Source organism: Hydra viridissima, unplaced genomic scaffold, assembly GCF_058129835.1.
Source record: "Hydra viridissima isolate aposymbiotic clone 2 unplaced genomic scaffold, HvirCarnegie_v1 scaffold_3, whole genome shotgun sequence".
NCBI classification, from domain to species: Eukaryota; Metazoa; Cnidaria; class Hydrozoa; order Anthoathecata; family Hydridae; genus Hydra; species Hydra viridissima.
The window spans coordinates 6,063,956-6,082,057 of record NW_028324302.1 but is presented as its reverse complement, the minus strand read 5'-3'; the positions used below and the strand labels follow the sequence as shown (position 1 = coordinate 6,082,057).

Genomic DNA, 18,102 nt, shown 5'->3' with positions numbered 1-18,102 from the left:
TATCCGTCCTCATCTATCTACGCCACTGTTGTTTATTAATAAAATATTTTTGTTAATTTTTTGCTTTTATTGTTGTAAAAAACAAAATAAAATGCCCCTCTGTGTTATTTATTCTTTACTTTGTGATTGTAATTTCCTTTTTACTTAGATTATTTATTTGATTTTAATTCATCTAACAGATTAAATGAATTAAAATTGAACAAAAAAATTAGTCTTGATATAGCAACATCATGTGTTATTATAACAGTACTACGTACCACCAAGTTTTTTTTTTATTCTCTTAAAGTTCTATTTGTTTCATAGCATTTAAAAAATAAATTGGTAAGCAACGTTAAAGTATATGATTATAATAAAATCTGTATTCAAATATTTCGACTAAATAGACTTTTAGTCGACTAAAAATGTCGATTTTAAAAATGTATTAGACGATTTTGGTAGACTTTGAAAAATACATTAATCGATTTTGTTGGCAGTTGAATAATTTCTAAGTCGTAACAGCACTAATAATAATCACAGTGATCAACATAACTTCAAGTTATTTATTATTTTTAGATATTATTTGATTTTGTTTTAATTAGCTTATAATTCAACATTTTCTGAAAAAAAGTTCGCTAAAAGTTTGTTAAAATTTTTTTAAAAGCTTGTTTCTTAAATATTGTAAGTATAAAATCACATCACTACATTAGCGTGCAAAAGCTTATAAAAACCTAAAATGTTCAAGTGTTTTTCGTCATAACTTTTTATCTTTTTACTGAAAATGAATGGAATTTTTAACAATTTTTCTTCTAAAGTGGTTACATAGTATAATTTACTCAAAAAAAAAATGAAAATTTTTTACGGAATGAAAGAAATTTTATCGAAAACGTAATCGAGCAAAAGTTTATAAACAGTTCCATACCCCATTAAAAAAAAAAAAATTTATTAAGAAAAACATTTTATTATTAAACCTAATTTACTGGAGATAGTATTTAACTGATATTAAATTTAAAAAATAATGGGAAAGTCTCAGGAATTGTCCCTAGAAAAGAAAAATTTAATAATATGTGCTGCAGAGAAAAAGATTTCTTAGAAGCAAATTTTTGAGCTTTACAATGCGGCTAAACAACAATTAGCGTACTAGTTAAGAGATATAGAGACCGTAAGACTCTCGAAAGCAAGCATCGTCTAGGAAGGCCAAAGGTAACTACAGAACATCAAGACAGAATTTTGGTAAGACAATCAAAACAAGATCCCCGCAGAAGTGCTGTCGAATTAAATGGTAGTTTGAGCAAGAATTATGGTGTTAAGTGCAGCGTAGAAACTACAAAATGTCGCCTGTGTCAGTAAAACTTGTTTGGTCGTCGTCTTGCCAAGAAACCATTTATATTATTAAATAATCGCTTAGCACGAATGAAATTTGCAAGAGATCACTTGGGTTGGACTTCAAAAGAATGGTCAAAAGTCTTATTCACTGACGAATCAAAGTTTTGCATGTTTGGTAGCTATGATATCAAGTACGTGAGACGTCCGAAATGTAAAAGGTTTGCTCCTAAGTATCAAAAACCAACAGCTAAATATGATGCTTGCAATATAATGGTTTGGGGATCTTTCAGTTGTGATTCTGTTGGTCTACTTCATCGTATTGAAAGCATAATTGATCAGAATGTATACTTAGATATAATCAAGAATGTTATGCTGCCACATGGAAAGGACAAAATGACTCGTGGTTTGATTTTCTAGCAAGTCAACCATTCAAAGCATCGCGCAAACTCTGTCAAAAAATTTTTAAATTCCACTTTTGGACTTGCCTTCTCAAAGTCCAGATTTAAATCCAATAGAACATCTTTGGGAACATTTTGATCGTCAATTGAAGGGAAAAAAACCGATCAACAAAAATAATTTATTCAAGATGCTTTCGGATTGTTGGGCAAATATCCCCAAAGATGTGCTTATCAACTTAGTTGACTCTATGCCTCGTCGGTGCCGAGCAGTATTAAAATCTAGAGGCTATCCGACAAAATACTGATGTGCTGTAATGAAAAAATCTGGAGGAATTTGAAATAATATCTCTTTTTTGAGTTTTTTTCATTCGTTTATAAACTTTTGTACTTTTGTACAATTATGTTTTCAATAAAATTTGAATTTCTTCCTTCCGTAACAAATTTTCATTTTTTTAAGTAAATCATATTACATAATTACTTTAGAAGGACAATTGTTAAAAATTTCATTCATTTTCAGTGAAAAGATAAAAAGTTATGACGAAAAAACTTTAGCTGTTTATAAACTTTACGCGCTACTGTTTTCTATATAATTAAAATGTTAGAGCCATTTATGTTTCTATGTACAGCTTGATACTTTGTTGATACTATACTAATATTTGCTAGTTATATTTCAGTAAATAGAATGCTAAGATCCAAAACAGTGAATGATCACTCTTTGGATATTCAAAGTCACTCTCTGAGATGCAACTGCCAACATGACTAGATGTCATGTGGCATATGCTGTATTTACAAGAAAATGTAAGCAAGCTATACTAGATATCATTTCTCAAATAATAGAAGAGTTAAATATATATTATAATTTTACTGAAATTTCCTGGAAAAACTGGCAAAAAAAATAAAGCAGCTTCAAAAGCAATAGCGGTATTAAAAATTTGTGGAAAATGCGACATAATAATTGTGCCATCATTTACATCCTTGATAAAGAGCAAAAAGCTGCAAAAAAAATTCCAAATTCTTACATGGAAAATAAAAAAAAGCTTCCAGCTCTACAAGGACAAACTAGACATACTGTTTGATAAATCTGCTTGCTAATGCAACGGTTTAAAAAAATGCTGCTATGCCAAAGTTAATATGGTAGATCAAAGGAGTTAATGTAAAATGGCTATTGGATCAATAAACAAATAAGTTACAGCAAATATCCAAAGCAAAAAGAGCTCAAACTTTACTGATGCAGTACCAATAGATTCTGTCATTTCTGCCACACCAGGTACTTCAAAACGGCCTGCTTTTGGTGAAAATGCTCCAGCATTATCATCATTAGCAGCAGTAGCAGCAGCATCATCATCATCATCAGCATCATCATCATCATCATCATCATCATCATCATCATCATCATCATCATTATCATCATCGTCGTCGTTGTCGTCGTCGTTATCATCATCTTTAAAGCAGATGCAATTGTTTCTCTCTTTTCTTTAATTGGTGTGCAACCGCCATGGAATCTCAGACAGATCTGCTGTATCTATGGCATCTGCTGTACTTGAGGATATCGGCATTATTTCACATGATGAAAAGGCGTTGTACTTTGAAGGCAAAATAAACCGGACACTTCAACTTTCCAATAAAAAGAGAACCATAGTGATGGAGGAGCACATACCCTTTATTCAAGAACTTGGAGAAGGCTACTTAACATACTAAAATTCTTTTAGTGTCACTGCTGAAGCATTAAAATCTGAAATTCTTCAGTATTCTAAAGAACACAATATTATTTTGGATAATTTGCAAGTGCTGGGCTAAAGTGCAAATGATGTGACTAATGTAAACACTGGAAACAAGGGTGGTTCTATTAGATTGATTGAGTTAAAACTTCAGCCACCTCTACAATGGGTAATTTGTTTACCCATTGTAGAGGTGGCTAAAGTTTTATGCTACATGCAAATGAGCTTCCACTACGTCATTTGCTTGAGGAATTGGATGGACCAACATTTAGTCCTAGATGCTATTCAGGTTCTATTGGAAAGCCCCTTAAAGTTTGTGAAATCTTGATGGTTGTTAATTTTCAACTTTAAACCATAATGTAGATATGCTAAAGGTGGACAGAGAAGTTGTATACAAATTGAATGGGCCACAAAACATTTAAATTCAGTCGAAGAATTTATTCAATTCAGTTAACTAGTTTCAGGCTTAAAAACAAAAGTACTAAGAAACGGAGGGTTGTTATCGGACACATAAATGCTGCTTTTAAATCTTAACTTAGGAAAAGCTACTTTAAAGTTTTTTAACTTAAAACAGTGAAAAGGACTCTTCACTTTTTTAAGAATCTTTTACTTCGACTAAATGCAATTAAATGAACAGTCAGTTGGATTATAGCATAAATGATATAAGCCCATCAGCTGTAAATAAATTGTCAATCAATTATGATTTTTTTACACCTGTCGCATCATATTACGCAACTGGAAATGATCAAGCCAATTCGCGGCCACAAAGTACCAAGCCATTGGTACTTTGTGGCCGCGAAAAATGTTCACCATCTTTAAGTAGGCACAAGTAATTATTCATGCTGATCTTAATGAACTTTTTCCAGAATGTACATCACCGCTTAATACTTCATTTAAGTATTAAGTGTGCAATTGGCATATTTAATTCTCAAAGAGAAGTATATTGCAACGATGTGCATATGTAGCTCTCGGTTGAGTTAATTGCGGTCCCCAATAAAAATTTTAATCTATTTTTTTGAACTATTTCAGAAAACTCTTTACTCTACTTTGTTAACTTAACTCAGTAATTAACAATTTTTTATGCAGATTTTATGTTTATTGTTTTTTAAACATATACTTTGCTGTTTCAATTTTGATTATAAAAAAACTCTCTTCGCATATACACTACTGATCTCAATTACAAACTCATATTAATGCATTATTATTATACTTTATTATCAAAATTTTTGATTAATTATATTTTTATGAATTTGTATTTTTTTTCTTTTATATTTTCTTTTATATGACACTTTGCATTAAATTAAAAATTCGTCAGGTTAGAATTATTTTGTTCTAAAGTTTTTGAATTTTTCTATATAAGTAAAAATTACTTAAAATTTTACTATTACTTTTTTAAGAAACAAAAACTTATTCTTTAAACAATTTATATCTAAAGAAGCTATTTAGAAAAAAAAATTTAAAAATAAAATCTATTTTAAAAGTAATCATTACTTAGTAAAATCAAAAATTCATTTTCTCCAAACGTTTAAAATTGGAGATAGAACAAAATAATTCTAACCTGACGAATTGTGTAATCATATTGATTAAATAGAAAATTGTAGTTTGTGAATTTAACTCTAGGTAACTATGATGAGACTTTTTCTAACATATGAAAAACTGGAATGCTGCTCCTATTTAATTCATACATGCCCCCCCCCCCCCTGTCGTAAATATTCACTGCCACTCGCAGACTTATCAACAATAAAAAAGAGAAGATGACTAAGTACTCCAGTTTTAAACCTCCATCAGGGATGTCTGACTCAGAACAAAAACCATGTAATATAGTGGAAGATTGGTTAATTTACTTCAATCTTTTCCTCTTCATCTTCTCTTACTTTAGTATGGTGTCTAAAAATTGATTGATGATTTTTCTTTTACTGTTAGCTATTTATCGTTCTCTTTGCAAAGTGCATACAGACAAATGTGCATAACGAAAAGAACGTCAGTTTAAATATTAGTTATACATTCATTTTTTACGCATAACGTATTTAAATTTACGCTCTTTTCGTTTTTGAAGAATCAACTGTTACTTGTAGGATCAGAAAAAGACGAACTGCAATACATGCTTTGACTAATGCTATTCATTACGGCATTCAATAACTACAGTGGACCTGTTTTAAAAACGTTTGCTAATCATTTCATTGGCGTGCTGAGTTCTTAAATTTTGCATAGGAATGTTATCAGCGCATCTTCTACCGAAATAAGCGCAAAAATGGAAAAAATTTACCAGAGCTTTAAATTCGTAGATTTGCCGGTGGTTTATTATTTTAATTTATACCCTTTAAAACTCGCTTTCATTAAATCAACAGATAAGTCATTAATAATAAAATCTTTTTTGCTATTAATTCCTTATCTAAGTACCATAATCTGCGCGTCTATTTTGAACATTTAAATATATTTGATCGAGTGACATTTAAATTGAGCAGAATTTTTTTTACCGACCGACAGTACCTTTAAGACTGGCGAAAAGAAAGTGACTGGGTTAAAAGGGCAGTAAACAAATTCACAACTTTCAGAAACATCGTAAGCTATCGTTTGATGTGTTTATTTTGAGACGTATGATGATTTAGGAAGTTGAAGAATCGAAAATTTACTAAACTTCACGGATGACGGGGTATTTTCCATTGGAGCAAAAGTTTCCGTTTATATATTTTTTACGGTAACAAGATGACTTGTTTAAATTGGGCCTCTATTATGTATCACCAAAAATGATTGCCAGTTCAACTTATAACTTATGAGATGACTGATAATAAATACAATCCATTGGAGACAGACAGTTTTTATCAATTTCGAGTCATTCTGATAGGGGACAGCACAGTTGGGAAATCTTCTTTACTTCGTCAATTTACTGAAGGTCAATATATTCGTACATCTGACCCCACAGTTGGTGTCGATTTCCATGTGAGAGTTATTCAAATCACCGGTATCATTTGTTATTATGCAGTGTTTTAGTTCTAGTATAGAGCTTAAAATTTATCACAAATGACATTGTTATATTTTAAGATTTCATGTACTGTTACTACAAATATGTTTGGTAGAGTGACATACTAATGAAGTTATCCATTCTGCTGAATTATAATTGAATTAAATTTTTGGTTCATTACAGATAAAGTACGTGTAAAGCTGCAGCTATGGGATACAGCAGGTCAAGAAAGGTTTCGTTCAATCACAAGGTCATACTATCGAAACTGTGCAGGATGTCTAATTGTTTATGACATAAATAATCGTGAGTCATTTGATCATGTAAGTGAATGGCTAAAAGAAGCAAAATATGCTACTGAAGATTTAGACGTTGTTTACTCTTTAGTAGGGCATAAAGTTGATTTAGATCATTTGCGAGAAGTACCAACTTCTGAGGGTGAAGCATTTGCACAAGCTCATGACATGTTATTCATTGAAACATCAGCCAAGGTTTTGTGTAATGTTGATGAAGCATTTAGTTTAATTGCAAGAGAAATATATAATCGATTTCATGAGGGCTCTATAAAACAAAAGTCAGATTGGGAAGGTGTTAAAAGACTACCTAGCAGACCACCTAATATTTATCTTTCTGAGGAAACAAATGATATAGAACAGAAAAGAAAATGTTGCAATTAAAATACGTTTAAATATCTTCATGTATTTTACTTGTATTTGCTATATTTCTTTCATTAAACAATTTTTGTTTATGTACATAAATATAAATTTTTCAATAGTTACAAATCTTTTTATTTATAAACATGTTTTGGTGTTAAAAATTTCTTTATTAATAAATCCATGATGCTTACAAGTAATCAAGTGATGCAACAATCAAAAAGTACAATGAATGATTTTTATATTTATTAAAAAAAACTTATAACAATACTTTTATGTTTTGTTAAGTCTATATATATACACACACACTCACACACACACACACACACACATACTCACATGCATGTACATGCACGCATACTGATCAGCAATAATTGTTATTTGTTCATACACTAAAAATTCTTAAAAAGTTATACTTTAATATTTTAGGAATTATTTTAAATGTTGAAATTTTTAGTGATTTTCTTTTTTAAAAAATGTATCTTAAGAAAAAGTGTGTCTTATTTAAATACATGCTTCTAGCACTGTGTAAGAGACTTTGTATTAAAAAGTATATACACATTTATGTATATTTATATATTGGGGTGCTTTAAATTAGTATTGCTAAACTTAAAAGTATTAGATATATAGGACTGTTTTTACCAATTGATGTATATAAGTTGATTGGTGTATGTTTAGGGGTTGCTATGATTTAAAGTTTTCTTACATCTTTAGTGCTATTGTTTATTGTATCTTGCAATTTATAGTTAAAGAATATTTTTGAAAATTTTACCTAAAATTACTATATTGAAATAAATATTGAAAAAAAAGTTGAAAGGTCCTATATATACATATATATATATATATATATATATATATATATATATATATATATATATATATATATATATATATATATATATATATATATATATATATATATATATATAGCTATTTCAAGTTTTATTATTTTCAAATACAATATCTCTTGTTCGTATAAGAGTGCTCAATATTTTGTATAAAGCAACAAGAATTCATTTATTTTCTAAATGAATTCTTGTTGCTTTATTTTTAAAAATTTGTTTCTTCAACTCTTATTCTTTTATTCTCCTTTCGAACAAATTCACTCTATCTTGACAAAAAATTAAAAATAATTATAATATAAATATAAATAATAATTATATATATATATATATATATATATATATATATATATATATCATTACTATCATTTCATAAATATTTTCAATTTATCTTATATCAGTATCATGATGTAATCCCTGAGCAATAAGTCTTCTATAATGTTAAAGATAAGACTGGGCTTAGGCCTGGAGTTAGGATTGTGGATAGCATAGGATTAGAGTGGAATTTTTCTAAACAAATGGTTTTTTTAACATAGATCAATCTTTCTTGAAGGATTATTTCCTAGAACCTTTGTATATCTTATTGGCTTTTTTACTTTATAGATGAGTTCAGAGCTTTTCATAAGATATATTGATAGTGCATTAATATTGTAATCATGAGTTTGGCTGTTTCAATGTTCCGATGGTTAGATTTATTGGAAAAAGAGTTTGATAAAGCTTTTATTGAGCTGGATGTTATATTAGGAAACATTGATTGTGATCAATCAGATTTGATGCATGATGGGCGTAAAAAATTAACTGTAATTTCTTCTGTTTTTTCCCAGTTATCACATAAGTCTCAGACTATTTATGAAAACAATGCAAAGTATGAGGTAATAACAAGTTTATGATAATAATTTAATGTGATGTATATATATCATTTCTATTATGTCATTTGTTATATTAAATCACTATGTGGACAGACAGTTAAATTTTTTATTTTTTTTTAGCTTACATCTAATATTTTTTAATAATTTTAAACTATAAGCTTTATCTAGGCAGAATTGGTTGGAATGCGTTCTGAACTAAGTCAAGCAAGAGCTACTATAACTGTACTTGAAAAGGAAGCAAAGAATCTGCTTCTTCAGCTACATGCTGTTCAGCTGCAACTCCATTTAAAAGATGAAAATACGGCAGATCTGCAGTTAATTAAAGCAAAACTTGTAAGTGATAATCTAATTATATTTATTTTTTTGTTTATTTTTATAAATGGTATCTGTTTCTATCTAGAGCTTTTTTATTTTTATTTTTTTTTTTTATTTTAACATAAAAGTAATAGCGTAATTTATTTTATATGTGCAGAGTAACATCAATTAGGGAAGAAACTTTTACAGCAAAATCTTTCATGAAAAACAAATGAAATTTAGAGAATGAGTACATGGAAAAGAAAGAACGAAAACATCTGAAAGTTTTAACTGTGTAAACCAAAATTAATGGCTTTTAAAACATTTGATTTTCTTATTATATGAACACAAAAAACCAAATTACTGCAAAGGAAAAACAAGAAATGATTTTTTCCACTATAAAATTTGAAAATAAGCTTGGTTATAGCAACCTCTAGGTGACATTTTGAGCATAGCCTAATCAAGAATACTGCGAATACACTGAATTAGACCAATGCAAATGAAGCAGCCATACACTATTACATATCCCTATCATGCTTAACAATCAGAAGTTGATACTTGGATAATTAAATATTCAGTCAACAGGATAGCGAACATTCTTTATTCAATCCAACCCAAACAGCATAAAATTTGACTCCAGGGAGTTTTGCCATTGTGAAAATGGTGTTTAGTCAGCTCAATTTGAGCTATAGGATTTTTATAGGAAACCAATTGGTTTTTAGGTAGGGCATCTTCTAAACAATTTTGATGCATGGATTAGCCTAGATTTAAAACCGCAAACCACATTTAATTCTGTATTTTTCTCACATTTCTGTAATCAATTGAGTGGTTTGTTTTCTCAGATTATTTTTTGAGAACTTTGTGATGATCCTGTCTTCATAACACATAGTCATCTTGTACTTTTTAACTAATGAACAATTTTACCTTTCCTAATGTTTAAAATTAAACACTCCTGTCTTTGACACTTTAAATCAAGCTGCAACTTGGTGCTGGATTAGTCTAGATTTCTTTTTAATTGGCAGTTTTCAACTCATAGTTTAAAAGTTAAATACCACAATAAGTACTGAAACAAATAAAAATCAAAAAGTAATAGTAACAGCTAAATACCATAAAAGGTTTCTAACTGTAAAAGTCTCAAAGTTGTAAATCAAAAGTTGCTTAAATAAGATGGTCTTAGTTTTTTAGCTGCTACTGTACATACATACATGCATTCATAAAAACATACATACATACATACATACATACATACATACATACATACATACATACATACATACATACATACATACATACATACATACATACATACATACATACATACATACATACATACATACATGTGTGAATGTTATCTTAAATAATTTTTAAATGTTATCAGATTTTTTAACAGGAAAATGATCTCACTCAGTTTCGTCAAAGTGAAATAAAAGAATCTCAGCTAATGGAAGAAGCAGCACTATATAAAAAGGAGAATGATGGTCTGCGCAAATATATTACACAGCTTCAAGGTGAAGTTTGTGGAGCTCGGCTTGCTGCTAAGTATTTGGATAAAGAACTTGCTGGAAGGTAGGACATCTTTCAAGAATCCTGGTCATAATCATGATTATTTTAAATTTAAATCAGAAAAAAGGAGTAAATTAAGTATTAAAGTAACTAGTTACAAAGTTTATATCATTTTAATCAAAATATCTGATTGAACATAATTTTAGATAACTATCAGAACATATTTACATTATGAGTTAATCATGTAGTCATTGAAGATATAAATAGCATGTACAGGTCCCTATTTACATTTTATTTATATAAATTGTATTGAAGTATTTAGAGTTGTTCATATTTTTTAAAGAATCCAACAGATTCAGTTGTTGGGCCGTGATTTAAAAATGCAAGAACATGAAATGCTTTGGAATCAGATTGAATCTGAAATTTTTCTTCATCGGCATAAAACTGTTATACGTGCCTGCAAAAGGAACCATAACAAAAGGCCAATAAATTCAACAGAAACATCAAACTCTTCTAATTTTAGCAATGAAATGAAAGAGGCACTTGATCTTCCATTAAAAAAGCAACCAGGAGGAGAACTCAGAATTGTTAAATTCCATAGAAAAAAAAGCGAGGGTCTTGGTATATCTATAACGGTAAAGGTTCTTTTTGAAATCATTCAGTTTAGCATGAAATACATCTCTTATTATTTAAATTATATATTTTTAAACCATGTACTATTAATTATCACAATGAAGTAAAGCTTTGATTTTAAAACTAACTTAACTTTTAGGGCGGAAAGGAGCATGGTGTTCCAGTGATTATTTCTGAGATTCATGAAGGTTTGCCTGCCTCAAATTGTGATGACTTGCATACAGGTGATGCAATTATAGCTGTGAATAATATTAGTTTGGAGAATGCTACACATGCTGAAGCTGTAAGCACTTTATCAACAGTGAGTGGAAATATTACTATGGAGGTTTACAGAGTTATAATAAATAGCTCAAGCGAAGATGAGGACTGGGAGACAAATTATAATTCTAGGTGATTATCATGTTAAGTATGTGTTTACTTTGTGTGTTAGGCTATTGAGTTTTTCCATTTTTCACTTTACTTCAAGTTCTATTTTCAAAGCCTAAAAAAAACAAAGATAAAAATATTTAAGTTTTTATTCAAGAAGTGCAACTTGGTGCAAAATGCTGTTCAAAACACATTAAACTAGTTTACTGCTGTTACCAGGACAAATAGAACATTTAAATTTAAAATACTTGTCTCAATGTTTACAACAGATCAAACTGTCAGACAGGACTTGCAAATTAAACCTTGATTTGATAAATTCCATGTCCTTCTTTAACTACAATCTTTAATGTTATATAGGTAAATTTCTTCTAGAATTATAGAACATTAATTAGCTACTTAATGTAAAAAAATGGTATCTTTATCATATATAGTATAAATAAAATGTTTTTTTTTAGACAAAAAAGTTTCAGCTGAAGTTTCTCCTTTTTCTTGACACCAGAACTTTTTGATATGAATTAAATTTTCATTTTGGCTTCATCATTTTTAAATGTATATATATATATATATATATATATATATATATATATATATATATATATATATATATATATATATATATATATATATATAATTTACCCTGCAAGTACTGCTACAATTCAATAATTTTCTCATATTTTTAGATTTTTGAAAGATTGATAGAATGCAACATTTTAGCAGTGATTTGTAATGTAGTATATTTAAATTGTGGATTAGTGACAATATGGCATTGATTAGCAACCCAAAGTGCAAAAACTTATTATCTTTTTTCTTCAAACTTCTTAATCAATATTTTTACCTTTCACAGTAAAAACTTAAAATTTTTTACTTATGGCTATAAATTAAAAAAAGAAAATTCCTTTTTTTTTTTTTTTTTTTTTTTTTTTTTTTCTCACTCCAAATTGCAAATGTCTTCAAAAGAATCAGTTGTAGGGAATACTTTAAAAGTTGTGAAACACTCTGACAATGTAACCATATGGTCGCAATAAAAAATATTTTGTTCAGAAAACTGTTCCAATCTCAGCTTTGACACCAATGACTGCCTGAAAAAAAGATCAGCTTTTACATTAACCACATAATTTATGCAATCTCCCAATTAATACAACTGTTAAAAAAGAATAGTTGTGCAAAGCTAAGATTTATCCTTGAAGATGAAAACCCATCTGAAATAGCCTCTGGATCTGGCTTCATCAGTTTGTATTCAGCATCACTCAGGGGCAATGTCATCCATCACACCCTACCACTTTATCTCAAAAATTAGGTGATGTGGTAAATGATTTCCACAAAAGCTTCCAGCAAAGTATGAAAATGCAGTTATCCCTAAACTTGGCATTACTTTTGATCACTTTAAGGCAAGCAATGGCAATGTAACATTCTTATTTCTAATTCTTAGTTGATTTCAAATTCAGTTGATTCAGCTTTAGAATCATGCTGCTTATCCATTGTAAACCTTGTACTAATAAATTCTAGTCATACAGCTATTTCCACTGAGAAATATAAGAAATGCTACAGAAGTTTGATCTGGTAGGAGCACCAAGTGGCACTACTTAAGTATGCCCTGCAAACTGAAACTCCTTAGAATTGATTGGCTAGGCTAACTTTAACTTTGCGCAAAAGAAGCTAACAATAATCAACCATTCTTGTTGCATTATTTAGCAAAATTCATAAATTGGTTGGATAATTTTAGTCATTGTCAGTTGGGTAAAAATATTCATTTATTTTATGATTGCTCAAGGAAAATCTGAATCAAATCATGCAATGCATGTGAAAACATGTTTTTAAACCTCAGCCAACTTACTGAGTTGGAATTTTATATTTAAGGATCCTCCTTACATTCAGGTTTTAAAATAAACCCTTTTTTCATTAAAAAATGGCAGTATTTGTGGCTCATAAAGACCCCTTAAAGTTTGTTTTTTAACTCGATATTAAAATGAAAAAGGATAAAGCTGAAAAAAAAGATAAATTTCTGTTTTGTTAAAAAGTTAAACAACAATTGAAGACCACACTGGAAAAACGATCAAGCTACATTTTTATTGTTTTGAGTAAATTTGATTTTAAACTTCAAAACACCATAGCTCACTTATTTGTTAGGCTAAATATCTGTGTCATTTGATCGGTTTTCTAGTTAAATAGTCAATTATTATATAGTTAAACTGCAGCCCAATATAACAGGGGCAAAAACCCAATAAAAGCAAAAATGTAGCTTGATTGTTTTTCCAGTGTGGTCTTCAATTGTTTGCAAATACGTATTTTCGAACATATTTTTTGATAGGCCTAAATCCTACAATAGAAATCACTTTTTTCCCTACCCTACATTAATTCCAAAAGAAGAGAAAACACTGGGCTTAATCAAGACTTCTATTCAAAAATTTTGAAATACTGACAATTATTAGCAATAGTTCTTTTGAAATAATCTATGTAAATTTTGTGTAGGAGTATTATTTAGAGTTTTGGATATAAGTTTGCTAACTGAAAATGTTAGACTGGATTTTTTTCAAAATTTTTTCAGATTTATCAGTTTAAACATTTTTTGTTGCTTTTTCTCGGCACAAGACCAATTAGTGGCTTGATAAATTTATTACTCTTTTTTTATGCAAGAATATGCAGATAACAAGTATAAAGTTAATGCTTGTGTAACCATCTTAATTGGTCCTATTTTTCAACAATTAATAAGGTGTGATACACAAAAAAATAATATTGTTAAAATTAGTTAAAAACTTAAGTTATAATATTTACAGTATAATTTATTGTTTAAATGTTGTTTTAAAAAGTTTAAAGTTGTTTAAAAACACAAGGTTTCTAAACAAATAATTTATCATTTCTACAAACTCTGGGATAATTTTTTTCTTAAGTTGATGTAACACAGTGTTATATTTTGCGGCTCTTTGTTAAAGATGACCTTTTCCTTTGTAAAAGCCAGAAGAAATAATGAAATAATTAATAAATGATAAAATCCAATTGTCATTCACCTTACATGTCGGTTATAGCAAGAAAATAAACAAATATCACTGCTCACTCAATATCAACACATAAACAAATACAGTTGTCATGTATAACACATGCAAGTGTTGCAGAAAATACTAACCTATTAGTTTTTTTTCCAGCATTTAGTGTTACCCAATAAACTATACAATTATAAAAAGACCTTGAAGAAAACTAATAGGTTAGTCTAACCTACTGGAAGCCACTCACTACACTTATTATACTAAAACATTTTTGTCATATTAGAAATAAATGTTTTATGAATTAAAAAATGTGCAGCCCATAGTTGCTCCAACAATTCAAATGTTCCAATCATAATTAAAAACCAGAATTCGATTGTTAAGAAAAGTCTTGATAGAAAATCTGTTTCTATTGTTTCCAGAAAAAGAAATGTTGTTCAATCTCATACACTTTTATACAGGGTTGACAGATTAATGGGGAGGGCAAATAAACAGTACTAACTATGTGAGTTCATAATAAAGTGAACAGATTAGACTATTATCTATTTAACTTATACATCTGATTCCAGGTCGATTGCAACTGACCTGGAGTTAACTGATTGCAGTGGATACATTTTTGGGTATCTATTTGGAAAAAAATTGGAAGTACTCAATATGTGGAAAGTTTATAATATCATTTTTGTTCTATCTTACATAAAATAGAAAGAGGAGTCAGTGTTAGCAAACAGTTGTTCGGGGTTATCCACAAAGTATAAGCACATTGTAATTTTAAATGTTTTTTTCTCACTCAAAATCCTGTATTTTTAGTTTTATTAAGTATTAATAATATTAATCTGACATACAGGTAACATGATCTAAAATGATTTTAACTTTATATTTAATTTTTTATAACTTAAATCTTAACTATAATTTTTTTCAAGCAAAAAAAAAATGCTGTTGAAAAATGGGAAATGAATTAATCTTCATGCCATTTTAAGCAAACATCTTATGCCATTTTAAGCAAACAAATTTTTCCCTTATTGCTATTCATGTTCACCCCTTTTTCTACTTAGATATAGTTCAATTGGATTATTAGATGATCCAAATGAAATTACAATGGACAGCGACATTAACATGACCAATTCTCCAGCACCAAGTTTGTTTAAAAAAGACTTCAACTCGTAAGTTTTCAAAAAAGATATGTTATAATAATATTTACAGTATAATTTATTGTTTAAATGTTGTTTTAAAAAGTTAAAAGTTGTTTAAAAACACAAGGTTTCTAAACAAATAATTTAACAAACTCTACAAATTCTTAAATGTTATTTTTTTTTTTTTTTTATTAATTAATGCAACACAATGTCATATTTTGTGCCGCTTTGTTAAAGATGACCTTTTCCTTTGAAAAAAAAAAAGGCATAGTTTTATCCAGATATTTTGTTGTTTATCAGGAAAGAATATTAGGCACTCTGTTTGCAAAAAAATATTTATACTTGACACAGAAGTCTTCAAAGAAGAACAATTAAAGATTTTTGTAGCTTGTTATACACGTCAGCAATGCAAGTCAACATGTGTCGTTCTTTATCATTAAAACTTTTATTTAATTGGCTGTTGTGACTCAAATGCTTGACTATTGAATGTTTCTTGATGAGTTAGATGATTTAATTCTACAGATTATTTTTAATTACCAACTTTTAAGTACATAAGTGTAACAATTACAGATTAGGGTCCTCTGTAACAATTACAAAATCAGGATCCTCCTCATGCAAGTATTGATCCTCTGGTTTTGATATTTTTTGAGACCGTTATATTATTGACAATATAACTTGCAGTATCACTTATAACTGATTGTTTTGCTCTGAATTTGGAAAAAGTGTCAACTATCTCTTTAACCTGACACAATTCAAAACATAAAATACTTAAAACTGCTTTTCTGAAAAGTTACAGGAAAGTATAAGAAAATTAGAGTTACTAAAGCAAAATACATCGCTTACTCTTTTTATTTTTTGTGTTTTTTTGTGTATGTGTTTCTTTTAAATGTTGATTTGTAAAGATTTTTAAAATACAATTTTTAGCCCGTCATATATGCCGAACTCTTTAGCTGAACTAAAACTTTCACAAAATTTGCGCAAAATTAATGAAGACATGACTGCACCAGCGGAAAAAGTTTCTTCTCCTACGCCCGTTACACCTTCGTTGAGGTATCCTGGACTTTCGAAACGAATATACAGCACAGATGATTTTTTAAATACTTCTGAATCTTAATTTGTAGTTTTTTTTTTTCTTTTTTAATGTTTTATACTGAAAATTTATTCATTTTTAGTTATAATGAAAACGTTGTACAGGTTTCATCGCTTTTATACATGAATTTTTATTTATAAACATAACAAAAAAATTTGTTGTTACTTAAGTTGCAATGCTCTCTGGATTTCATACTTTTTTTTTTTTTTTAATATTGATACAGTATAAAGAAAAGTATAAATAATTTTCAAGCAGCTAAAATTAAGCACTTTACTTTGGAAAAGCAAGCTAGGCTTGTAATTTTCTACAGAGAAAATGGCAAGAAGTTAGCTGTGTACATCTTACTTTTAATTGTGAATGTAATGAGTGAGTTTTTTTTTATGATTGCTTTACTACGGATCTTGTTTAATTACGGCTCAACAAGCTTAAGATCTGTGAAAATATGACATTAAAATCCAAGTGCAAGAATCGAACTTTAAAATTCAAGTGAATTTTAACCCTTTCATGCATCAATTATTTTTCCATAACTAACATAACCCATAAAAAATCATCTACAAAATGACTGCGTACTATGAAATGTTAAAGTAGACTTTTTCTACAGCCTTTTTCAACTCACCTTTATAAAACGATATTGTTTTCAATCGGTTAGAATGCACCATTTGAATTGGGGAAGCTTAGTTTAATTTGTTGTTATAAAACAACCCGGCGCATGAAGGGGTTAAAACCAAATTTCATGTTTGAAATATGCCTTGAAATTTCGAATGAGACTTTGAAACGAACAAAAATCATTCTGCAGTATTAAATCTGAGCTATGACTGTGTACACTACATGGCTGCTTAGTAAATAATCCAAAGGATCCTTTCATGTCACGAGAGGATCGGATAGACCTTTTTGTAACACTATGAAATTGTGTTTCAGCTGTAATTGACATCAAAAAAAACATTGGATGAAATTGTAGTTGCATTTTGTATAGTTTGTGAAATATGTTGTTTTTTTGTTGTTGTTTTTTTTTTTTAATTTTATTTTCAAATCTTAAAGCAAATACGCAATAACTAGAAAATAGCCTCGTGATGTTATTTTCTCCACAGAAAAGTGCTACAAAGAGATGTACCACACAAAGTTAATCAAATAATTGAAGGCTATAGAGGAAGACCCAGGGTTGTCCACATTTCTCCACTTTCGAGAAAAATGGAATTTTGTGCTTGAAGACTTCGGTAGTCTTTCATGTAAGGCATTTTTAAATACCTCGAGTGTGCCTGATAACGCTGTTTTCTCACTTGGATGTTGTCAGATGTATATTAGGTAAGTACCAGTATGTGATGAAAAGTATGCAGATACGAATCCGTGGTTTTTCTTGTGTTACAAGT

At 29.0% G+C, this 18,102-nt stretch overlaps 2 protein-coding genes across 3 annotated transcripts; both read left to right on the top strand.

Moving 5' to 3' along the window:
• Positions 1-5,877: 5,877 nt before the first annotated feature.
• On the top strand, positions 5,878-7,523 carry LOC145180454 (ras-related protein Rab-39B-like). The gene is made up of 2 exons (XM_080055351.2): positions 5,878-6,380; positions 6,564-7,523. Exons 1-2 carry the CDS (start codon positions 6,197-6,199, stop codon positions 7,052-7,054), a joined length of 675 nt encoding a protein of 224 aa, XP_079911477.2. The 5' UTR covers positions 5,878-6,196; the 3' UTR covers positions 7,055-7,523.
• A 916-nt stretch (positions 7,524-8,439) lies between these two features.
• LOC145202015 (Golgi-associated PDZ and coiled-coil motif-containing protein-like) lies at positions 8,440-16,842 on the top strand. 2 transcript variants are annotated; one of them, XR_016450931.1, is made up of 7 exons: positions 8,440-8,744; positions 8,910-9,074; positions 10,426-10,601; positions 10,882-11,173; positions 11,311-11,577; positions 15,568-15,675; positions 16,570-16,842. XR_016450931.1 is itself a non-coding variant. In XM_090082527.1 (7 exons), the coding sequence occupies exons 1-7, from the start codon at positions 8,529-8,531 to the stop codon at positions 16,757-16,759; spliced, it is 1,398 nt and encodes a 465-aa protein (XP_089938653.1). In that variant the 5' UTR covers positions 8,440-8,528; the 3' UTR covers positions 16,760-16,842. The 2 variants fall into 2 exon arrangements, 1 of the variants encoding a protein (XP_089938653.1); XM_090082527.1 differs by having other exon boundaries at positions 11,311-11,561.
• Positions 16,843-18,102: the final 1,260 nt, after the last annotated feature.

What these genes read in the sequence shown, in the direction of transcription:
- LOC145202015 (XM_090082527.1), top strand. Translation starts at nt 8,529, where the DNA reads ATGAGTTTGGCTGTTTCAATGTTCCGATGGTTAGATTTATTGGAAAAA. An exon ending in AGTTAATTAAAGCAAAACTT is followed by an intron (nt 9,075 to 10,425) that starts GTAAGTGATAAT and finishes ATTTTTTAACAG; the next exon opens with GAAAATGATCTCACTCAGTT. An exon ending in TTTAAAAAAGACTTCAACTC is followed by an intron (nt 15,676 to 16,569) that starts GTAAGTTTTCAA and finishes TACAATTTTTAG; the next exon opens with CCCGTCATATATGCCGAACT.
- LOC145180454 (XM_080055351.2), top strand. Translation starts at nt 6,197, where the DNA reads ATGACTGATAATAAATACAATCCATTGGAGACAGACAGTTTTTATCAA. An exon ending in GAGAGTTATTCAAATCACCG is followed by an intron (nt 6,381 to 6,563) that starts GTATCATTTGTT and finishes GGTTCATTACAG; the next exon opens with ATAAAGTACGTGTAAAGCTG.